The sequence below is a fragment of the Paramormyrops kingsleyae genome, chromosome 1 (assembly GCF_048594095.1).
Source record: "Paramormyrops kingsleyae isolate MSU_618 chromosome 1, PKINGS_0.4, whole genome shotgun sequence".
Taxonomy (NCBI): Eukaryota; Metazoa; Chordata; class Actinopteri; order Osteoglossiformes; family Mormyridae; genus Paramormyrops; species Paramormyrops kingsleyae.
The window spans coordinates 33,267,067-33,292,365 of NC_132797.1; the positions used below are offsets into that span (position 1 = coordinate 33,267,067).

Sequence of the window (25,299 nt, forward strand, 5' to 3'; positions counted from 1 at the left end):
CAGTCTTCTAACCGAGATAGGAATGATGTATCATCAGGGTTAACAGATATATATAACTGTGTATCATCTGCATAACAACAGGTCTGTGTGTTACCCACAGGTTTCCCCAGAGACCTTATCAGCCAATCACACAGCAATACGGATCCCAGCTTGCACTGTTAATTTACGGCTCCCCGAAACACTTGCTTGATTGTGACTTCAGAACCCGCAGGTTGCGTGCAGGCTGCTGGGTCCTAAACACTGTGCGCTTCTGTGTGCTGCCTCACTCATGAGAGTGAGAGTTGTCCCACCTGGTGGGAATATCCTGACAGCTGTGGCCAGCAGCCAGACGGGCTTCCCCTTGACGGAGAGGTGGCCTACGCACTTTGGGAGCCTGGCTTCTCCCCACAGAAAGAAAACACAGGAGGCTGCATCTGACAGTTGATCCAAGCATCTCTTCAGACATATTAATCAAATGAAACACAATTAGAATTTACTGCTGCTAATTCTGTGAGCAACTCAGGGAGGTAACAGGGACAGAGTTATTATTTTTTTTATTTGCTATGTTAATATGTGACACCTGAACAAATATCTAAACATGGAAATCTAATGAAAATGCTAATTAGTCTGTATATCTTCATTTCAATAACAAAGAATGCATTTAAAAGCATTTTATCCCAAGGGCAGTAATTACAGAAAGACTTGAGTAACTATAGACAGCAGGGACAACAGACTACAGGATGGTTTGACATACAAATTGTTTCACTTTGCCAGAAAATAACCACTTTCAAATTTTAATATGACTGTGCTCTCAGTGGTCATTATGCTCCAGCAGCTGAAAACGCCGACAAAGTTATTCTTATGTTAATACTCATAAAGCCTCACAGAGGGAAGTTAATGAGCCACTCAATTACGATCATCCGCTTAAGACAAATGCAAATTCATGACGGAATATAATTCAAAACCAACAGCAGTCAATGCTCCAGGATTAAAGTACTTGTTAACCCCAGAAATCTCTCAGGGGAAACTAAGCTTCCTGAACTACTACTATGCTTCTTATTATATCAAAATGTTGGCCTGAAGCCTCAGTGGACATGAGTAGGAGGAGGAGCAGAGCCAGGCAGTTCTGTAGGTGTGCTACTCCAATTATCCGCCCGCATTTCACCGTCCGTGTCTGGGTACCCAATGTCAGCCAGTCGTCTTTCATCTGCCGGAGGAGCGGCAGCTCCTGGCACGCCAGATGGGCTGCTCAGCATTCAGGGTGCGGACCACGCACTGGCACTGTCTCTCGAGAAGCCCTTGAGGCCGAATCCAGCAGCTGCACAGTGGCGGCTCTGATCAGCGGTCGGGTGACGTTTGATGCGGGGAAATGGCTCTCCTGTTGTTAAAGTGCTCAAGGTGACTCCGCCCCCAGCGCCGGCAATCAGCACCAGCTGGAGGACTTCCTGGCTGCATCTGCCGCTGGAGCGGTTCTCCAGGAGGACCCAGGACCATGTGAGAGCAGCACTCACCTCACTGAATGGCTTTGAATCCTGTGCACAGTATGTCCTCAACAATGCCAATAAATAAGACTGGAGGTGAATGTGAAATCAGAAGTCAATGAGTAAGAGGATGGTGACATAACAGTATGTTTTATTGCTATATCATGCCACAGTCCCTAGTTATGAATAAACTTACACTGATTTGTTTGTTTTATGCAGGGCTGGGCTGGGATTAAAAATCGGCTCTGGACTTTGGGGTCCACCCACGATAAATAATGTCGGCCCACAAACCCATCATTCCCCCCCCGGGAAATACCAGATGGCCAGTCCAGGCCTGGCTTGATACACATAAGTAGTTTGGTGTTTGGTGAAGATTAAGGACACAATTTGTGGACGACACCCAGGATGATCATGCTCAAGCAGTCTAAAAGAGTATTAACATATCATAGTATATCATCCATTCAGAATATCTTAAGGTGGAACTGGATTCCTAAATGCACACACAGACTATGAGAATTACTGTGATAATCCAGCCCCAAGGAGGCTGTAGTGTGGTTTTAGTTATAGGTTACAGGACTTCAAAAGAGTATGATGGTAGGTGGGCATTATCATTCATGAGCAAAAGTATCCAGCACGACCTCACCTGAAAGACAGAGGGCACTGATGGGGACTCAGTGGGTCGTTAGAGCCTTTGGTGGCTCCCACAAAGATGCACTAGTAAACAAAAGTGTATTTTTGCATTGCACCTACAGGAACTTTTATGACACATCAATATCGAGTTGGGCCCCCATTGCAACTATAACAGCTGCCACTCTTCTGGGAAGGCTTTCCACAAGATTTTGGAGTGTGTCTGTGGGAATTTATCCCAAGGAGCATTTGTGAGGTCAGGCACTGATGTTGGACGTGAAGGTCCGACTCACAATCTCCATTCTAGTTCATCCAAAAGGTGTTCAGTGGGGTTGAGGTCAGGGCTCTATGTGGGCCTGTCAAGTTTTTCCACACCAAACTCACCCAACCCTGTCTTTATGGAACTTGCTTTGTGCACTGGGGCACAGTCATGCTGGAACAGAAAAGGGCCTTCCCCAAACTGTTCCCACAAAGTTGGAAGCATAGAATTGTCCAAAATGTCTTTGTATGCTGAAACTTTAAGAATTCCCTTCACTGGAACTAATGGGCCTAACCCAACCGCTGAAAAACCACCCCATACCATAATCCCTCCTCCACCAAACTTTACAGTTGGCATAATGCAGTCAGACAGGTAACATTCTCCTGGCATCTGCCAAACCCAGACTCATTTATCTGACTGTCATACAGAGAAGAGATTCATCACTCCACAGAACACATTTCCACTGCTCCAGTGTCCAGTGGTGGCGTGCTTTACATCACTCCATCCAGTGCTTGGCATTGCCGATTGGTGATGTGAGGCTTGCATGCAACTGCTCGGCCATGGAAGCCCATTTCACGAAGCTTTCGGTCTACAGTTTTTGCGCTGGAGTTAAAGCCAGAGGAAGTTTGGAACTCTGCAGTTATTGAAACAATAGAGTGTTGGCAACTTCTATGCACTATGTGCCTCAACACTCAGTAGCCCCACTCTACTGTACATGGTCTGCTGCTCTGTCGCTGAGTTTCTGCTGTTCCTAAATGGTTCCACTTTGCAATAATACCACTTACACTTTACCGCGGAATATCTAGCGGGGGAAAAAAATCTCACTAACTGACTTACTGGAAAGGTGGCAACGTATGACAGTACCACTCTTGAATTCTTCAGAATGACCCATTCTTTCACAAATATTTGTAAACCTGAGTGCACGCCTAGGTGCTGGATTTTATTCACCTGTGGTAAATGGTTCTGAATGCACTGAATTCAGTTATTCAGAGGTGTGTCCCAATACGTTCTGTGTGTATATGGTGTAAATGCAGGAAAGGCTGCCTGGTGCACATGTGCCCCTGAGCATGTTCACTGTTCACTGTAGCTCTTACACATCCTGGATATCAGGCTGAATATTATTGGACAGATGACAGCAAATAGGTGCTGCTTGACCTGCTTGATGCAGTGTGTGTTGTTGACATTACAATGTTGAGAAAATAACAAAAGAGATGATTCAGAGAATACAGGAGAAAAGGATGCCGTCCATATATCGGTTCTGTGGCACATACCAGTGTGTCTCCATTTTGGAAAAAGACAATCCCATTAAGATGAACGTGATCGTCAATGGCATGCATTTCAATTTCCACATACTTTTACTTTTCTGTTTAGACGAGACAAACTCTCCGTGTTTAATGAGCCTTAATGCTGCTTAATCATTCATGTCATTGTACTCTATGTTTACTGCAAGGTAGAAATGAGCCGCTTTTCATTGCTGTGCCATTCGCTCTCCAGCCTTTTACAGAAGAAGGTCCTGGTATTGAAGCCCAGCTGGCCCAGGTGATAAAAGCAGGCAAGCCGGGTGCAAGGCAGGAACCCAGTCAGAAGCCCTTTCTTTTCATTTTAGGGTAAATATGCAAAACTTTGATCATAATTTCCATTCTGATAAGTACCTTTTGATATTTCCTTTGTTCATCTGACATCTAACTGCTTATTCTGGTTGGGGGGGGGGGGGGGCGCCCTGGATGGGATGCCAGTCCATTGGACACACACTCTCAGTCGCATCACTGCATTTATGCAGACTCTGGGGAGGACTCCATCTTCTTTTAGTAAAAATACTAATATTGAAACAAAAACATCCAAAGATGCTGAAAGGAGCTACCAGCAGCAGTGAATGGCATTACTATGAGGATTTAGTGACACTTTGGAAGTCAGTCAAATCAATCCCGCAGCTCTTTAAAAAGTGATGCATGAAGCGTGATCATCTTCATCATGATGAGTGCTGGAGCAGCCAGATCTGTGAAGGTCTTCGTCTGTCTGCAAACATCCCATGCATTTGGTCACTTTTAATTCTTGCCTATGAGCTGTTACCAAACCACCTGTCATCCCCTCAGTTTATATTGCTTATGTGTCTCACCTCCACAACTGAGGATTTTAATCAGGGCACAGCGAATACAAAGGGAAGATCAGTTTTTACGCTTGATAGCTTCTTCTCATTTGTGTTTTTTTTTCCCCCACTGTTTTTATTTCTCATATTATCAGCACAATTTCTAATTAGTTTCAGTTTTCAAAGCACATACAGCAGCTTAATGAAGCTGAAATAATAACAACAACAATCCACTCGTTTGGACAGCAGCACGGTTGGTCTGTGTAAGTAACAGCACACAGAACGGGCAGGTCGCTTACATCAGTGCCTCTGTGTTGAACTGGGTTAAAAGCTGAAATCAAAGTTACATGCGGCTCTAATATGTTGTAAACCTGCAGTGGGAGCATTAATGTTTTGTTAGTTATTTCTAAACCCATACAGTTCTGGGATTTCCAATTTTACACAGGTATTGTAATGTTTTCATACAAAGTATGTGGTTTGTGTTGGGTTGGGTTTGGATTAGTACTTTTTCAAAAGTAAAAGGCTTCTCCAAAGTTCCATTATGTTAATAGTTTTTAAAAAATAATTTAAAAATCCAGCACTAAGCTGAATCATAGGACACACTGTTGTCTGAAGAACTAAAACTGCACTTTCAAAAAAATGCTGGTATACAAAACAATCAAAATTCAAATTCTATGTGCATTATGCAAATTATGCCTTAGCTATGAACCAGCTGGCAAAGAGAGAGCAACAGTAATGCAGAAAAAGGAAAATCTGCATTTTGTCTACCTGGAGTTAATTACCCAGAAACATCTCCGACCTGACAAATCTCAATACTTAATATAACGTGAATGTGGAGAGCAGAATTCTGAAAAGTTTAATTGTCTTTACCTGAGAGCAAACCTGTCATTTGGAAATGTGGCAATGAATCTTGGGATACCACGTCTTTGACACATTCCATGACGGAATTAAAATAACATGAAAAGAGTCACATTATTAACAAACAATGATCTCAAATGCAGAGAATGTATAGCTTTCTTGATGTACACTGGGTTAACAATTTACATTTTACAGGATTTCCAGGACTTTGCATGTTGTGACAAACGCACTACTGGAGTCTAAATTCTAGGGCAGGTTTCCATGAAGCAGTAAGTGAATGCGGGTGCATTAATTCATATTGTATAAAGATGGTTCATACTGACATCTCACTGCTCCAGAGCAGCAGGTTCAAATGCAGGCCCAGCTCTGTGTCTGTACTCTACACCTTTATGGAAGTTTCCTCTGGGTGCTCTTGTTTACTTGGTGATTCATGCTGAAACACTCTGCAGGAAAGATTCCCTTCAGTGTGTATTAAAGTCCTGCAGCGGGCTGGTGATCCATGGAGGGTGTGCACAGGGCTACACCCTTTGTCTTCCAGGACAGGCTCCTGGATATGTGTCAAAAGGGTTGGCAACTCTTGCGCATCTGGCGTGACACTCACACTTTCAGACATGTACTGTAAATGCATGTGCAGACTTGTCTCTAACTGAAAATCTCACACCAGCCAGCTGACCAAAGCTGACAACTCTTATTTATTAATGCATAAATATATGGTGTATATTGAATTACACACAGATCTTGATCCAGATGAAACTGGGCCCAGAAAAACAGATACCCACCATTATACAGTGGGAAAAAAGACTTATAGTGGACCATGACGAAGGAGGGAGGATCCACGCTGTCAGACAAACAGTGTTTTATTAAACAAAACAGAACGCAAAGGGAGAACTGGAAAACAAAGGCACTGAGAGGGGTTGAACCAAGGCAGGGTACCAACAAAAACAAAACAAGGGAAAACTAACACTAAAACAGAGGGAACCACAAGTAAATAAGGCTTAAATAATAAGAGCAGGGAGCAAGCACAAAAACACAGGAACCACAACACACATACGAACACAATGACCAGCTGAAGAATATGACACAGGCAGGTGACTATAAGCACAACTAATGAGGCAGGACAGGGAGCAGGTGTAGGTCATAGACAGTTAACCATTGGCCAGCCTCAAACTCATGATGGTGGGGATGGCTGCTTCATAGCCGTACACTCAGCCCATACAGCGACACAGTGGCCGGGAAAGCAGGGAAACACTAGGATAAAACCAAACTGGATGGCTAGTGAGAACTGCTGGCCAAACAGGGAGATGACACAGGGGACGGGGCATACAGGTTCCTGATTGTACCCCTTATCGAATGTGCAAACACCTGGTGTGTGACGGCACTGCCAAAAACACAGAGAAAACGAAACCAACAACAGCACAGAGTTAGACATGGTAACCATTAACAAAACCCATGGAACAGGACAGACTGCACCTGGACATTTAACAAGAGGGGAACAAGAGCAGCCAGGTGGAGCACAAGAAGCTGAGACAGGACGGAGATTACTCCAGGGAGCTGGACATGGGCACCTGGTACCCCTTTTCCACTGCAAAGGTGCTGGTGCTGTTCCGGTGTCGATCCCCAATTTGGAACCAGTGCCACATTTTTCCACAGAAAAAAAAATGGCGCTGGTGCCGCAAAATCGGTTCCGAACCAGCACCAAACTTTGCTGGTCTGGATGAAGCACCCGTGTCGTCAAGAGAGGTGGGTGGAGTAACTGAGGCAACGCAAAATAAAGATAATGCCGGAAAGTGGGCGTGGTTTGGGACGTGGGCGCAGTGTTGTCACCTGGTTCCCAACGGGCTCTCAAGTCCGTGGAAATGCAGGCAGGTTCTTGCTGGTTCCCAACTTCAACACCGGCCTAGCACCAGCCCCAGTGCCAGCCCTGGCACCAGTGGAGTGGAAAAGGGGCCTGGGATATGCAGATTGGGGACTGGATGTGGCACATGAGGAACAGGGGGCACAAATGCAGGGAATAAGTAAAGAGACCATGATGGATTTGGGCAATCAAAGGGGAGAGGCGTAAATGGGACTTGGCAGAATAGCAAGGCAATAAACAGAGGGAGAAGGATCCTAGGAGGGGCAGTGCCAGACTAGAGCTTATGCGTCACAAGGGGTTTAACATTCAATGCATGAGAAAGCATGGGCAATCTCTCCCCTACCACCTTTATCAGTATAAATGGTTAAAAAAAAGCTTTTAAAAACATGAAGGGGGAACTAGAAAACACCAAGGCAGGGTACCAACAAGAACTTACACCAGCGAAAATTAACACTAAAGCCATAAATAATAGGAGCAGGGAGCAAGCACAAAAACAAAGGAACCTAAACACACAGACACAGAACATGACTCTGGTAGGTGACTGTAAGCAGAATTAATGAGGCAGGACAAGGAGCAGTTGTGGGCCATAGAAAATTAACCAAACATCTAGGTAACAAGGGACAGGTGAGGGTAATTACAATGAAGCACTAAAAATTCAAACACTGAGAAATACTTGGAACACAGGCAAAACAGACATGGGAGGGGGTAAATTGTAGACAAGGATTTTTTTTTTGTAGATTTATAGATTTTGTAGATTTCCAGAAGGCCTGTTTTTCATCAATAGGAAGAATTACGTTGACACATCTGGGCAAGTCTCCCAGGCCCTGGAAGTTCTCCGAATTCCTATCCTGATTCACCATCCAGACAACTAATACTCATCATTTTACTCAGTGTGTTATAATATGAATAAAATGATTTTTTTTTCAGTAATGTAGGTGAGAGCATGTCAGCTCTTCATTACCTGCCTCTGACCATGATTCATACAGATGCCACCTCAATCCCAGCATCAAATGGCACACAACATCCATGCAATATAATAATACAGGCATTTGTACGGGCAATCAGGAACCTTTCTGTCCTAATTAACAGCAGCAACACACTTATTCTGATGGAGTTTTGTGTTTCACCTCAGTCAAATGCATTTAAAATACATAGTAATCTGTGATGTACAGATGAGACTTTAACGCTACATTTCTAATATAAATATGTCTCACACACACACGCGCGCAAACACTCACAGGGGCTAGGAACCGGGAGGGACATGTACCTCCCTATATTAATTTTGGATTCATTCACACACACACACACACACACACACACCCACCCCCCCAATAAATGGACCTTCTACGCCGATGCACTTCGAGGTGGTGTACTGGGAGCGGGGAAGTTGTGATTGATCAGCACTGATTCCATAATAACCACCAAATGATGTCATATCCGCCATAAAGCTTTTAAACCCCCTCTGCAGACATAAAGTTTTGACCCCGTGCCGTGGATGCGCTTGTTCAGCATTGACCGCACGCAGGAGCCCCCGACGAGGTGTAATGAAGCCCGATCGCTCCATCCTCCTCCATCGCCGGGCAAACATCAGCAGCAGCAGCAGTGTCCCGCCGTGAAGCCTGTGATTGAATTAGCGTCCCGGCCAGGATGCCCGCCGCCGTCGGAGTGCTGGATTCTTTGCTCCTACTGACGCTCTTCGGCTTGTACCCGTCTATGGTGAGTCTGCAGCGGGGTATCCGCAGGCGTGGGACGCTGCTGGTGACTTTCTCCATGTCATGTTAGGAGCGCTGCATGCACTTCAGCACCCAGAACCGGGAGCGATGTAACAGGCGCAGAAACAGGGAATTGGAAGAGAAACGTGCTGAATTACATCAGGCATGTTCACGAAATGAATCTGCTTTAGGTTACTGTATAATTATTTAAGCGCTGGTTTCAGTTTGATCAGTTGTGTTTAACTGGATCAAAGTGTTGCACAGCGCAGTCCTTCTCGACTTCTATACGTGTAAACATGCAATTCATTTAAAGCGTCTTTTTTGTTATTTAAACACCCTAAATAATATCGATCATAGTCGCGTTAAAACGTGATCCCTGGGGTGCTGTTAATTTTTTATTTTTATTCCTAAATGAATAAAGTGTGCATTATTCACGCGATGACATAAAATGCACTTAAATGTAAACTGTGTATGTAATCTGTATTTGCTGATTATAGTATTTCTAAGTGCCGCTGTGACGCAGTAAAATATCTTTTCTTTTTACTGGAACCCATTCTGGCGAATGTCTCCTTAATTTTATGCTGCTCACTTTGCAGAAAGCGCTCTATTAAGGCTGCAGTTTCAGCCCGTCTTTACATGGACAGCAATTAAACTAATAAAACGCTGTAATGCATTGAACTCAATGTAAACGGCGGCGTTTAGTAATATATTAACGATGAGCGTGTCCGTTTTTAAAGGGCTGTAACCCTTTAAAACACTGGCACCTTTTGCAGTAAATGCGTTCCCTGATTTTTTTTATCCGCCCCCGCAATTACGTGTCTCAGTTTTGGGCGCGTTTGGCAGCACAGTGGGGATGTTTGAGCGCAGAAACGCTTGTAATTGAAATAAGAAATGGACAGCAACTGTACTATGGGGTGTAAAACTGTGCGTGCTGGTTCACTAAGTAACTGTTACATTTCCTGCATGCATCTGTAATATCCTTTGATTACCACAGTTGTAATTGTCCAAAGTCGTCTTTTTACTATTTTTTATTAACACCTGGCCCTTTAGTAGTGTCCGCTGCGTACCGTTATTTAATGTTTTTTTCATTGATTTGGTTTCCACTCTGTAGCGTCAGGCAAACAATAGCAGATTTTAAGATTTGTCCTACTTTGAGTGCTTTAAGATGATAAAAAAAAAGTACGCAGTTTATAAACACGTCTGAAAAAAACTTGCATGATTAAACCGAAAAATAAATGCAGTTTGGTAGCAAACAAAATGTGTTCATATTTATTTACTTGTATTTTCTTTTTGAGCGTCATTACTCATTTAATACAAGTCAAAAACCCATATGTAAAATCTTTAATAAATTGCTTTTGTGGTGAAATGTAACATTGATATTTAACAGATTTTATGATTTGCCTTTCATCTATGCACCCGTTTTCCTCACTGCTTTTCCAAGACAGAAGTGTGGAGAGCGAGGAGCTCTTCACAGGAATTAGCATTTGGGATTTACAGTTTTACTCATCCTGTAATATCCATCCATCTTCCCAGCTCTCTTCCTGGTCAGTGATGGAACCTGGAGCCTCTGCTTTAACATTTATCTTCCCATAATGTATAACATTCTTTCAGTTATGGGCTTTGGAAACATGGTAATCAGATGAATAGTAGCAGGACACTTTTACGGTGGCGAATCTCAGCTGATGACCTATTAACGATCAAAACTTAGGTGTTTGTAAATTTGAAGGGTGCTTTTTGTTTATTTTACATACCACTTTCCCACAAAAACAGCTACTACAGAACTGAGTCTTTGTAGCAGGGAGGGAATTTTCTTGCTGGACTAAACAGAACTAAAGGAGCCGGTTTAAAAATCATGATGAAAATGAGTACGGGAATGTGGACGTACACATGAACATAGTCGGTATAACAAGCAAGGAAATAGGTCCACATCCTTCATTCCCTGGATACAGGACGCAGGTTTGCTGATCTTTGGTCAAAACCAGCTAGACACAGACCTGGAGAGAAAATGTCATTAATGAAAATGGCATGATGCCCACAGCACTTCCTCACCTCATGCTAACGATCAGATTCTAAACAGAGTTCACCGTCAACTGGTTTCTGTTAGAGAGAATAGATCTGAACCTCGGTCACGGACGCAGGGCACGGTGCAGGCGAGGAAGGGATGACGATCCAAAGTGCGGCTACAAGACGACAGGGGTTTATTTATAACAAAACACAAACCACAGAATAAAGGAACCACGAGGGGTCAAAAGGCCATAACAAAAGACAGGGGAGCATCACAAGGAGCAGAGCTAAGGGGAAAATAACTACACTAAACACAGGAATCCAATACACACAGAAGCAGAGCACAAGATAAACCACATATGATACAATGACCAACCAAGAGAACTCGGCACAAGCAGGCACTAAAATACACAGATAACTGGGACTAGCAAAAGGCGGGTGTGAATACTCAAACAATCAACCAATCAGAACAGACACTGGAAACAGGACACAGGTGGAATTAAGTAACAATTATCAAACACAGAACTAAGCAGCTATAAAACTGGGACTAAGTAAAACGCTGTACTAGGAAAATGAACATGAAACAGAACAACAATACAAAACCTGAACAGAAATCGAGGAGGGCAACCAAAGACAGGGAAACTCAAATAGGGAATTAACCAAAACACAGGAGAAAACAAAATAACTGAGGAGGCTGGTCTGAAGCCAGCTTCAAACACAGAAGCTGAGGGCTACAGACTACATACTACACACTCAACTCACTAAGCTATGCAGTGGCCTGGGAATGATGGAAAACACACTAGGGACCAAAAGCTAAAGACAAAAGGGGGGAAACGGGCAGAATGGCCAGCCACGTCTGCTGGCCAATAACGTGGAAGGGTCACAGAGGGCGGGGTCAGACAGGACAGGCCCTGACACTGACTGAACTAGAGGTAATGCTTGTCAGTTTGAATGCTAAGGATCTGCTCTTATGCTGTTATGGAGAACATCAATTGTGACGGTGTCGTAGGACTGGTGTTTATAATGTACCATGCCCAGAAAGGTCTCTTCATTATTAATTTACCGTATTTTGGTACAAGAATGTGCTAAAAAAATAAGGACCCTTCAGTGGAGATGCTAAAGATGCTTCAGATTTTCTGATAATGAACGTCCCGGTTCATTGGTTTTGCGGTTATATTCTAACCTTGACCAAAAACCACAGTCTTATATTGTTGGGGGCGCCTTGAGTATTTACTGTACTGTCATGGGTTAATCAGAGTTTGATTTATCGACGAGAGGTACTAAAACAGCTTACATAAGCAGAACAATCGATAACAGACCAGTGTTATTCAATATGTATCTTGGTCAGAATAACTGAATTATTTTCCTTCTTGCAGCTCTGCTCGGAAAATGCCTCTCGACATGGCACTTTAATTTTGTTCACTGGGCTTCGGCTCAAGTGTGTGTCACCCTGGGAACCGACCCTCCGTCAGCCCGACTGGACTGGGGGACATGATATTGTGGCACAGGGAATATTTAGTCTTCAGTCAGGTTCCAATATCATGAGAAACATGTGACCGATTCATACATTTCAACCAAATAAATGACCTCCATTGTTCTCCGCTGATTCCCTCCCTGCTGATCACCGCCATTCCGAGTTTCTGTCCTCAGGTCCGATCCGCCCCACAAACAGCATCCTGCAGCTGACAGTGTGAGCACTAACAGCAGCCGTTAACTGTGTTTAAAGGCAGATGAAGGCTGATTTCCTTGTATCAACTTCCCCAGAACAGCTCGGTCAGGTAGCCAATATTCCAATCGTGACACGTCCGATAAGACTAATCTCTGAAACAGCATGAAAATGTTCCTTTACCTCGTATTCAAAAGGTGGAACATTTTAGATGAGCATCTTGAAATAGGAGCCAGGCTGCGCGTATACAGTGATTGAAATAATTCCCTGAAGAACCCAATGCATAAGAGTGGAATCACATTTTGTTGGTGCACTAATGCATCTATAAATGCACCCTCATGTTTCGCAAGAAGAACGGAAATCAGACCACACTTAACAACGGGATTAACAATTTATTAAGAAGCAGATTCTAAGGTGACTTACATAAAAAACAGAAACATCTCAGCACCCAAAGTGATTTATGCAAGACGCCTATGCGGTGTGTGGTTTTTAAGACGCAAATTCTCTCGTTTACCACATAACAGCAAAAAGTCTTGATTTGTTTTGTTCATTTGGCCTGAATAACATCAGGACCAGTGTTATTCCATGTTTCACTGGAGGCATCGTGCATTGGTGTAGAGGCTGAAGGAGGATCTTCTATGTCTACCTCTCTGTCTCTCTGACAGCTGCATTTTGGGTGCTAAGTCTGTAAGCTTAGTTTCATTACGCACCATGATGGTGCAGAGAGGTAAACACATGAACACATGCAATTTGTTTTAATGCTTTGGTGCCTAAGGGTCGTGTCCCGCATGGCTGATCATTCAGTGGTACTTTATGAAGTGCGTGAATCCAAACCTCAGACTGGTCTCGCATGCTTCAGCGATGTGAATATGACGTACTTGAGAAATACAAAAGAAGTTGATAGAGGTGACAGTAAACTTGTTTTTTTCACAAAATTCTCTACAATAAGAATAGTTCTTTCCATTTATCATACATTTATGACAAACGCAAAGAAATGTCTGTCTTTGCTACTGATTTTTTTTTAATCTGGGAGTAGTAGCTTGTATGGAATGAGGTCTGTGATATTGACATTTGTCTTACTTGATGGTGGGGAAAAAATACATAAACCAGAGTAAAATCCTTCTTTTTTCACAGATCAATACAAAACACTTCCTTAGACGTTTGTGTTTGCAGGTGGGAGAAATTCTAAAGGCAGACGCTTCCCTAAATTACAAGCTTTCAAAAACACTGAAATAACAAACAGCCCTTTTTGGATGAAAACCACCAGTAAATACAAAACGTGACAGACTGCGGTTTCTTCCGTTTTATTCTGCAATCTGACTTTGTGTGCATCCATGAAGGTGATTGTATTCCTCCTACAATTCTTCCATACTTAAAGGGGATTTTTCTTAACAGAATACTAAGGGTTGGTTGCCTTATTTTCCTTTGATATCCTATATTTGTGGTAAATTTATTGCTAGGATCCCAATCCACTGTGTACGGGTCTTTCCTGCCAAATTGTTTGTGAAATATGATCTACAATGCATGAAAAAAAGATGAAAGTGAATTAACTAGATGGTGCGCGCCTTAACGAAGATGAATAGCTCTCCGAGGCTGGTACTGTATGTCATTTCTTAAATCATATGAGCACTTTTTGTGTCCAAGTGCACGCTGAAAACAGACTCTGATGATGTCACGGTGAAATAGCGGTTGAGTTTCTTAGATGGCTGTCTCTCCACAGACTCTCGGGCCCAGGGAGGGTTGGCAGGTCTACAGCTCGGCCCAGGATGCGGATGGGCGCTGCATCTGCACCGTAGTGGCCCCCGAGCTGAACCTCTGCTCCAGAGATGCCAAGAGCAGGCAGCTCCGGCAACTTCTGGAGAAGGTGTGCATCTAAAGTGACCTCAGGGCCGGCATGAGGAGTTACCACATGCATCTTAATGTTCAGAGGAAGGGGGACATTGTGCCTTTCATTCAGAATGACGAATGCGAGCCCAACTGCAGAGCTTTGCACTCATAATGGAGTGAACATGGTGTCCCAGAGTAGAAATAAACCTCCAACGCAATGAGAAGCCATACAGAGTAAAAATTAATATGATATTCACTGCATTTACATCAGGGGGACATTATTTACCGATATTTTCTTCGCTAAGATATGAAGCAAGGGCCAATGTCTACAGGCTGGAGTTAACTATATTTAAATATTACAATACATAAATCTGGGGCCCATTAACTTTTGTTAATACTTTTGTTTGATATTAAAATTAGCAATAAACTATAATTTACAATCCTGTATAATAAAATTTCTTTTTTTCTTCAGAAGCTGTTCTTTGCCACTTTAATATGTACTAAAGGACAGTAGCAAATAATTGCAATAATAATATCATAGCAGTTAAGGGGTTTTGAATAACATGTCATATGAGTCAAATCTGCATCTTTTTAAACAAGTCATATTTACATCCCTACCCAAGAGTAATATGTACATGGTTGTGTGAATATCTAAGGAGTGCAACAAACTTCCATAAGGCTCCTTAAGTTACTGTTTCTCGCACCCCTGATTATTCATAAAGTTCAAAACGTGTTATTAAGGTTTAGTATGTTATGTGTTTTTGTTGTAAATTAAATGGAATAACACACCACAGATGCCTTATAAGTAAATAGAAACAGCTTGATTGCAGAGTATTTATGTTTTTATTTATGTATTTAAGGGTGCTTTGGATTGTAGTACAGAACACGACAGCAACAAGGTCTGCCTTCATGAGTAGTTGGACTCACTTAATGATGTGAGGTTTAAAAAGTGTGTTTCTGGGGGGGGGGGGGAAGGGACTCTTAATATCTTGTGTTTTGTTGAATGCTCAATAGGTGCAAAACATGTCGCAGTCCATTGAAGTTCTGAACCTGCGGACCCAGAGGGATTTTCAGTATGTCATGAAGATGGAAACGCAGATGAAAGGCCTGAGAAATAAATTCAGGCAGGTTGAGGAGGACAGGAGGACCTTGATGAGCAGGTACTTTCAGGTAAGGCCTCCTTTCATCACCAAGCTCTGTCATATTTATCTCAATTTTGTCTAAAGGTTGCAATTGATATTGCAAGTGTAATATTCTTTATAGGCCAATTGTACATGCATTGTTAAAATAAAAATATATAATAGACATGATGAAAAATAAAATACAATGATCAAAACATCTTTGTGTGTGCAAGAAAGCTGTTCTTAATCACAGCTTTAACATACTGTAAGCTCCACACTAACCAGCAGAAGCTAAGGGATCTGGGCTGTTTTATCCATTGACATAGAATCTCTTTTACTGAAATAGACATATTGTATTTGGCACTTGAAAGCTGATATTCTGTTTCTTGGGGGAAAAAAACGCTGAATATCCATTTTAACTCCATAAGTTGTCTGTCTAATTTATTCCTACTAATTGACCTCTGAAGCAATAAGTAGCATAAAAGTAAGCAGGAATTTAATCAGTCGCATAAGAAATAGTTTTCACTACAGTTTTCAATTTAATGCCTCATTCAAGGCCCCGTTTTTCTAATCTGTTGTACACTTAACAGAAATTACAGAATTAAGGCATCAGGACTACGGGTATACAGATCCAACTTTTTCAGTCCCAATACCAATAACAATACCGAGTACCGATCCGATACCAGTGTTTAATTGATGAGCAGACCCACAAAGATGCAGTAAGCAGATTGCAATGGTCAGACTGGAGAATTGGCAGCCCACTTAATAGGATTTTGTGTATTACTTATTTGTATGATTCATTTATTAAAATTAGATTTCAGTTTGCAGTCCATTCAATTTGTGACATTTTTTCATGTTCTGAACAAGTTTAAGGGCAATTCTAAGTGAATTTTAAGTAAAAATTAAATTTTAAAAAATGATTGGCGATTATATAGTACGGAAGAGGATTAGGGCCACCATGAAAATATTATTTGAATTCTGACTTTAATCTCAGAATTCTGACTTTAATTTCAGAATTCTGACTTTTTTCTCAGAATTCTGACTTTAATGTCAGAATTCTGACTTTAATCTCAGAATTCTGACTTTTTTCTCAGAATTCTGACGTTAATCTCAGAATTCTGACTTTAATCTCAGAATTCTGAGTTTAGAAAAAAAAGTAAGAATTCTGAGATTAAAGTCAGAATTCTGAGATTAAAGTCAGAATTCTGAGAAAAAAGTCAGAATTCTGAGATTAAAGTCAGAATTCTGAGAAAAAAGTCAGAATTCTGACTTTAATCTCAGAATTCTGACTTTAATGTCAGAATTCTGACTTTTTTTTCTAAACTCAGAATTCTGAGATTAAAGTCAGAATTCTGAGAAAAAAAGTCAGAATTCTGAGATTAAAGTCAGAATTCTGAGATTAAAGTCAGAATTCTGAGAAAAAAGTCAGAATTCTGAGATTAAAGTCAGAATTCTGAGATTAAAGTCAGAATTCAAATAATATTTTCATGGTGGCCCTAATCCTCTTCCGTAATACGGTGATAATAATTATCACTTAATATGAAAAAAAAAATCATGATAAAATATCTTACCATGTCATCCAGCCCTAGACTGATATCAGAATTGATTTACACGCAGTTGTCTTATGTACTGTTTGTCATTAGACATTGCAGACTAATAAGATATGGGTAAAACTCTCACCTTACGATTAGGAAGTGATTTTTTTTTCGAAAATTTCCCATACAACAGTCCTGTGTACATGACCAGCCAGAAGATACTTGTATGCATCTTAACTCAAGCTTTACACTGCTTACACGTGTATGGGGACGTGGTGTGAACTAGATAGCTGATGATGATGTCATAATACTTCCAGGCGGGGATGTCACTCATGCTACAACACTGCAGAGGTAGGAAGAGATGACTAGGTAATGAGTATGGATATACCCGCCCTGTTGAGTTTCTGTTGATTTCTGGTATTACTTGTGATTTATAAGTTATCTAATAGACTAGATGAAGATCACCATGAACTGCAAGTGTATCACTATTGCACTTTGTCGTTTTTTTTGATTGACAAAATGGTGGGTGGGGCCTTGGGCTTTGTCCCCGGGCACAAGCAAGACACATGGCGGTCCTTATGTTAAAGAGGGGGGATAAATGTAACTTTGCTCTCAATTTATTACTTAGATATCTTAAAGGGACAGTTCACCCCAGAACTGAAAAATGAGGGGCTGTAGTGCTGTATCTATTCACAGACCAATCGTATCACTGCACAGAGGATATGCACACCAGCACCCTGGCGCAGGGATACAATTGGTGTGTGGTGTTCGTAGAAGAAAATAGTTCCTACATTAAGCTGCTCACTACAAAGTCTGTAGATTTCCTTGAGTAATTGGGTCATTATTTCTGGTAAGAGACACTACTGTGTTTTATTGACACTTTAATCACTACAGAAGAGTGCCATTCAGTCCCATTATATTCCTGAGAAGCCGGCATTTCTACGGCCAACATCTACGAAACTAGGCAACTCCCAGCAGAACAACCTTGATAGATAAATTAAATGTCTTCTTATGTCAAAATCACAACTTATTTACTTGTGATCTCAACACAGCCGGAATTGATTTCTCAAGATCATGAGTTATTGTCTTGAGATCACAAAATAATAAAAGTTGTTTTCTTGGGAAAACTAAAGTTTGTAATTAGACATACAGACAATGTTTGTCAAGACATACAGGTAAGCAGATTCCACTAAAAATGCCATTAGATGCTATTGAATCCGCAGTTTTTTTATTGCATTTCCATCGAAAATCTAAAATTGCCCCCCATGTGCTACACATAAGGGGGGCATTCTCTCGCATTGTGAGAAATTAAATTCAAGCCATGAATGCATGTCCTCTGTGGACTTCCATAGCATTTAGGGAATTATTACTTTAAAATGTAACAGAGTCAGTAAAACTATTTCACACTATTATGGTTAAACTTTGCAATGAATATGAGGTTTACATGCGTACTGAACTCTGGGGGGGATCTGTATGGATCACGGATCAACTACATCACTACTTTTAATTCTCAGAAATATATTACAGGAGCTTAGAACCAGCCGAAGTCCATTGACGAGACATGACAGCTGCTGTAGTTAGATCAGTGGTTACCAGATGGTCTTTGTAAAGCCATTTTCATCTTGCTCTACAATGATGTGGAAGCCCCAGACATCCAGGCCTTGTGCAGTGGGGCCAGCTCTAGGCCCAACTGCCAAATCCTGCTGAATGCCATCTTTGATGTTTGCCTGTTCTGACCAGTTGGTCATCAGAGGACTTGCGATGGCTGTTTCGCAAACCATGATGGCCCTTCTGAAGGGTAGTAGCAGGTTTGACGGCGCAAGGCCTCTGCAAGCATGGGAAGCGATTAACAGCACAAGTTTTCAGTGTCTGTGGGGCCACAGTGTTCACAGTGTTCTTACATCTCAGCTTTTATTCAAGCAGGGGAAGAATCTATTTGTACAGTAATGTGATGTCTCAGGATTATTGCCCCTGAATTTGAATTACCTTTGTACTTATGGGAAAGTCGAACCCCTCCCCGCATCAGAAAGTGCTATGAAACCAACGCCAGTGTGTTATGAATATCGAAATTACTGAAGAGTGAGTATTATGGGGTGTTCAGAACGTAGGAACCATCTGCACAGTGATATTGTAAGAATATCTGAGACAGAGAGTAATATGTTATCATCACGTTCGATTTCTGCTCGCACCACGTTGGAGTGAGATGTGACCATGATTATTCCAGTCCCGTAATGCCCTTCCCAGGAGCTGAAGGAGAAGATGGATGAGCTGAAGCCTTTGATTCCGGTTCTGGAGCAGTACAAGACGGACGCCAAACTCATCTCGCAGTTCAAAGAGGAGATCCGGAACCTGTCGGCGGTGCTGACGGGCATCCAGGAGGAGATTGGGGCGTTCGACTATGAGGAGCTGCAGCACAGGGTGCTCGGCCTGGAGGGCAGGCTGAGGGACTGCATGAGCAAACTGAGTGAGCAGACGGCCTCTCCAGAACATTCTCACTGACTTCAGAGCAGATCAGAGGACAGCATCCCTCACAGGGCAGACTGCAGTGCCTTAGCTCCTAGCAAAGCACATTTACCCTAATTAACATGCGCCGAAGACCCCTTACACATTCAATATAATGTCAGCATACTGAATTATAAAATATATGTTGTTCTTTTGCCTATTTGATAAATGACCACAAATGATTTTGTTGCTCCAATAATAAACATAAATTTACGCTTCTTTTACTTAAAAATGCGCCCTAAATACTTTTGAGAAATATCTGGATGCAATAATCCTGCCCGTTATGCAAAGCGGTATGCACAGCAGTACTGGAACATGCCAAGAAGCTTCACAAAAAGAAAGGATGCAGCTGTACGGAGTGATACAGTTTCTGTTCAGTTGCAGGAGCACATCTTAAATGCCGTAGCAGGACACATGTGACGACCCAGGAGAGATCCTCGCTATGCATTTTCATCTGTTACTTTCAGGCCAAACGGGAAATTTCACGTTCATCCGTTAGTATAATATTCACATTGTAGTGAATCCATCCAGGTGCAGGAGCATGAAATTGGGTTCGAGAAACTAGTGAGGAAAAATATCTTATCTGTGTGTTTCATTATAAACAGCATGTGGAAAATTAATGAAAATCAGCGGACCAATAACAATAAAGACGTCCGGAACGAGGTTTGGGGCATGGATGACGGACCCCCAGGCATCTTCGCGCAGGAACAGGGTGAGTTTCCGTGGCCTTGTGTTTGTTGTCTTATAAAAAACTTGCGTAAAATATTAATAAACACAGAATGCAATGATTTGCGAATCACATGAACCCCTATTTAATTGAAAATACAACAAAGACAACATATCAAATGTTGAACCTCAGAAACGTTATTGTTTTTTGACAATATAATATATGCTTAATTTAAATTTTACTCCAGCAATAAGTGTCAAAAAAGCTGGTATTGGGGCAACAAATGAAAGTTGTGTAATGCTAAAACAAAACACTTGGTTGAATATCTCACAACTAATTAGGTCAATTAACAACAAGTCAGTAAGATGATTGAGCACAGAAAGTCTCTATGCACTGAAGATGGGAACAGATTCACCACTCTGTGAAAGACTGCGTGGGCAAATGGGGCAATAATTTAAGAATGATCTTCAACGTAATATTGCAAATGATTTGGGAATTTCATCATCTATGGTACATAATATCATTAAAAGATACAGAGAATCCGGAGAAATGGACAAGGCAGAAAAGCAAGATTGGATAGCCGTGATCTTCTGGTCCTCTATCTTCTGGATATCACTGCATGGGCTCAGGAACACTTCTGAAAACCTTTGTGTGTGAATGCAGTTTGTCGCTGCATTTACAAATGCAGGATGACAATCTACCATGCCAAGAAGAATCCATATCTAAACATGATCTAGAAACTTCTCTGTGCCCGAGCTCATTTAAGATGGACTGAGGCAAAATGGAAAACTGTCTTGTAGTCTGACTAATCAAAATTTCAAATTCTTTTTGGAAATCATGGACACTGCATCCTCCGGGCTAAAGAGGAGAGGGACCATCCAGCTTGTTATCAGTGGACAGTTCAAAAGCTTGTATCCATGATGGTATGGGGGTGCGTTAGTGCCTATGGCTTGGGTACCTTCCACATCTGGAAAGGCATCATTAATGATGAATGATATATACAGGTTTTGGAGCAACATATGCTGCCATCCAGACAACATCTCTTTCAGAGGAGACAATGTACATGTCAGCAAGACAATGCCAAACCGCATTCTGCGCGTATCACAACAGCATGGCTCCATGGTAGAAGAGTCTGGGTGCTCTGGCCTGTCTGCAGTCCAGATCTGTCACCCACTGAAAACATTCAGCGCATCATAAAACAAAAAAAAAATGACAAAGGAGACCCTGAACTGTTGAGCAGTTGAAATCGTATATCAGGCAAGAATGGGACAACTTTTCACCTTCAAAACTCCAGCAACTGGTGTCCTCAGTTCCCAAACCTTTACAGAGTGTTGTTAGAAGAAGAGGCGATGCAACACAGTGGTAAACATGCTCCTGTCCCAACTTTTTTGAAATGTGTTGCTGGCATCAAATTCAAATTGAGCATGTATTTGTCATAAAACAATGAAATTTGTTTCAACATCTGATATGTTGTATTTGTTATATTTTCAATTAAATATAGGTTTATATCATTTGTAAATCATTCCATTCTGATTTTATTTACATTTTACACAGCACCCCAACTTTTTTGGAAATGGGATTATATTTACACAGATAGCCATCTCTTTATTTGGGTTTATTTACTGAGCATTTATAGATGTGAACAACATGTCAGAAATCAACCCGTAATCTGCACTGCTCTCTTATACCAGAAAACTCACGGTGGTTTTGACCAGTTAGATTCATGGTCTGAAAGGACCAGCACTTACTGTAGCTAAACGGGTTGAATTTGAACCTGAACACAACTGCTGCAAGCGTCAGGAGGGTCCTGGTGAAACACTTCGCTTTCACCTGTATTAGCAAGTAAAGATGGCAGGTATCTTTGCATGAAAGGGGTCAGCTGAATAACTGGATGCAAAAGGGACGGCTTCTTGCTCATGCAGCTGGTGTTCTTCTCCACTACAGGTCTGGTACATGGATAGCTACACCAACAACAAGATCGTGCGTGAGTACAAGTCCATGGCGGACTTTGTGTCGGGGGCGGAGTCTCGCACCTACAGCCTTCCCTTCAAGTGGGCTGGGACCAACCACGTCGTCTACAACGGCTCCCTGTACTACAACAAGTACCAGAGCAACATCATCATCAAGTACAGCTTCGAGACAGGCCGGGTGCTGGCGGAACGGCCCCTGGAGTACGCAGGATTTCACAATGTCTACCCCTACACATGGGGTGGCTTTTCAGACATCGACCTCATGGCCGACGAACTGGGCCTGTGGGCCGTGTACGCCACCAACCAGAACGCCGGCAACATTGTCATCGGCCAGCTGGATCCTGACAGCCTGGAGATCCTGAAGACCTGGAACACAGAGTACTCCAAGAGGAACGCCGGGGAGTCCTTCATGATCTGTGGCACCTTGTACATCACCAATTCCCATTTGACTGGAGCCAAGGTCTACTACTCATACTCCACCAAGACGTCAACCTACGAGTACACAGACATCCCATTCCATAACCAGTACTTTCACATCTCCATGCTCGACTATAACGCTCGGGAGAGGGTCCTCTATGCTTGGAACAACGGCCATCAGGTCTTGTTCAATGTCACACTTTTCCACATTATTAAAACTGATGACTCTTAACATTGCACATTATGACATGATAATCAAATGCGATGGACTTTTTTAACTATTTGTTTTTTGCAAATTGGACAATATTTTCATCTTCATGGAAGAATTGTCTTGTCTAAAGTATTTATTTTGTTTTAAAGCAGAAGCGATAGCGTATTACTTCTTGTTCAGATTATTGTTCTTCTTTATATGTTTCAGATCCCAGCTGTAAAATACTTGTTTCTTCAGAGCTCTGAGCAGAATAAGGAGAATACTATGCCTCTTCTTTCTTTCATTTCTTTTGTAAATTCAACTAATTCTTGAAAAATCAACACATTTTAATGGGCCTGGGTGTACCTTTAAGCAATTTGCAATGCGAGATCTTGCAAAAAAAGATCTTGTGTGGTATTTGCCTGGGTCTGACTTGGATATCATCTTCCAATTAAAAGTCATCATATTCAGAATGTGAAGCCAAGTATGTATTTGTGGCTTGGTGACATTGATTGGATTCTGGTTGGTCAGCATCGTTATGTTGACCTGCTTGGCTGTTCCCTGATTTTAATGATGGAAAGCAGCAGTTGGTGTCTCCCACAGGTCCTCATAAATACTGTCACACTGGTTTGGAATCTTTTCAAACAGGTAACAGGATACACAGTTAAATAATGCATATCTTTGTGGTCTGCTACTGTTTAAAACTCTACAACATCATTTAATAGAAATCAGAAAATACATTTTAAAATAATTATTAAACCAGGCGCCAAATTATCCTTAATTAACTAGGACTACTGTGTTGGTCAGCTATTTTCCACATAATAGCCACTGGCAAAATGTGAAGAGCAGACATTGCAAATGCCCTATGTACCTTCGGGGCGTCTAGCAGCCAGGTGAGCTGTTCTGCTGCACGGGACTGATGCCCTGATCCCCTTCACCATGCTCCTGCAGAAGCTTGTGGTCACACGATAAACATGGTCACATGATCAACTGGTCAAGTCATGATTGGCAGATTGGAACATGAGAGTGGGCACCAGTGCTCTTTCTGATATTTCATGTTTCCTGCCTAATACAGTCGAATTTGACATCCAAAACCTGCTGGATTTAGTTTAGCAAGAAAGCGGCTCTCTGGAAGCTTTTGTGCATGAATGTCAAAAGTGTTTGGCAGTATTTTATTCTGCTATGTGTATCATTTCCATATGCTGTTTTCACAGTGAAATTTCGTTTGGGAGCTTTGTGTTAGTGTTTAACAAACACTTTTTGAGTACTTGGTGACATGAAAAGCAACATATATACTTATATGGATTTGTGACAAATCGAGTAAAAACGTATAGCATCTCAGCAATTTAGGTATGTCTCTGTGAGAGTAAACTGTTATTATTAATATGTATGCAGTGAGCTACTGTTCATTGGATTGACAACTGTGCTACTTTTTTTATAAAACATTTGTCTTTATATTTTTATTTCTTTTTAAGAAACCTGTTACTTTCTCTGTAAAGAGTTTATTTCTGTTTACATTAATAATCAGTCCACTGCAGTAAATGGAAAAATCACATTCGCTTTGGTTTTTTGTGAATATTTTCGTAAAAATGTTACAATGTAAATATGACACAGAGGTGCAAAAAATGGAATATTACAAAAAGGCTTGGTGTTTAGCCTAAAACTGCTAATTAAACTGCAATACGATTAAAACATTAGTCAAGCAGGCACATGCTCATGATACATGATTGTTGCGAAATGCATGAAGCATGCCAAGCGACCAGAGTTGGGTAATTCAGGTCCAGATAGTAAACGTTCAGACCGAGATTTTGTTTCAACCAACCAGTTGTGCATAAAGAGTCACAGTCACAGAGTACTCAGCTGGTTAGCTGAAACAAAATCCCGGTCTGGACTTTTACTCTCTGGTCCTGAATTACCAAACTCTGCAAGTGACACACAGACTGACTAACATGCACCACTCCATTCTGTCCGCCAGCCCCAGACTTGTAAGGTTTGAAATGCTGTCTGAATATCCTGCCAGAGAATCAAAATATTATTTTTCCGACATTGTAATCAATCCACATAGTCATAAGTTTTTCGAAAGCTGTTATTGATTTCTTACCTGGGCTGCTTACTTTAAATGCCCCACGGGCCACTGCAGTCACTACAGTACATCTCAGTTTTATGAAATCAGACATCCGATAAAGGTGATTAGCATTGATTTTTATTGTCCGTATCACTGGGATGCTTGTCCTACACAAGGTGCACAGACACACACATACACACTCATACTCAGTTCTACGGTATGTAGCCAAATGCATTCTGTATACAGAGGCACCTATGATTTTAAAAAGTCTGAAAGCAAAAATATGGAACAAATCGCAAACTTGTTCAAAATGGGACAGAACATTTTATTTCTCAATAAAAGATGAGTCCGTGAAATAGGAGACAGGTTGCAACTCGTGATTTAAAATGTCATTAAACGTGGTTAGTTGAGGCCCATTTTTAGTAGCGGCCCTAGGGCTTCAGCCTGGGAAAGCCTGTGCATTAATGTGCCGATGTCT

The 25,299-nt window shown here is 41.7% G+C and overlaps 1 protein-coding gene across 1 annotated transcript; it reads left to right on the forward strand.

The window, feature by feature from the left end:
- Positions 1–8,463: 8,463 nt before the first annotated feature.
- On the forward strand, positions 8,464–24,311 carry olfm3a (olfactomedin 3a). The gene is made up of 6 exons (XM_023805641.2): positions 8,464–8,861; positions 14,248–14,391; positions 15,369–15,524; positions 19,255–19,474; positions 20,118–20,224; positions 22,124–24,311. The coding sequence occupies exons 1-6, from the start codon at positions 8,793–8,795 to the stop codon at positions 22,796–22,798; spliced, it is 1,371 nt and encodes a 456-aa protein (XP_023661409.1). The 5' UTR covers positions 8,464–8,792; the 3' UTR covers positions 22,799–24,311.
- The last annotated feature ends 988 nt before the right edge of the window (positions 24,312–25,299 follow it).

Excerpts from the sequence above, each read along its gene's own strand:
- olfm3a (XM_023805641.2), top strand. The coding sequence starts at position 8,793 with ATGCCCGCCGCCGTCGGAGTGCTGGATTCTTTGCTCCTACTGACGCTC. Across the intron at positions 15,525-19,254 it reads TGATGAGCAGGTACTTTCAG|GAGCTGAAGGAGAAGATGGA; the intron begins GTAAGGCCTCCT and ends TGCCCTTCCCAG. Across the intron at positions 20,225-22,123 it reads CATCTTCGCGCAGGAACAGG|GTCTGGTACATGGATAGCTA; the intron begins GTGAGTTTCCGT and ends TCTCCACTACAG.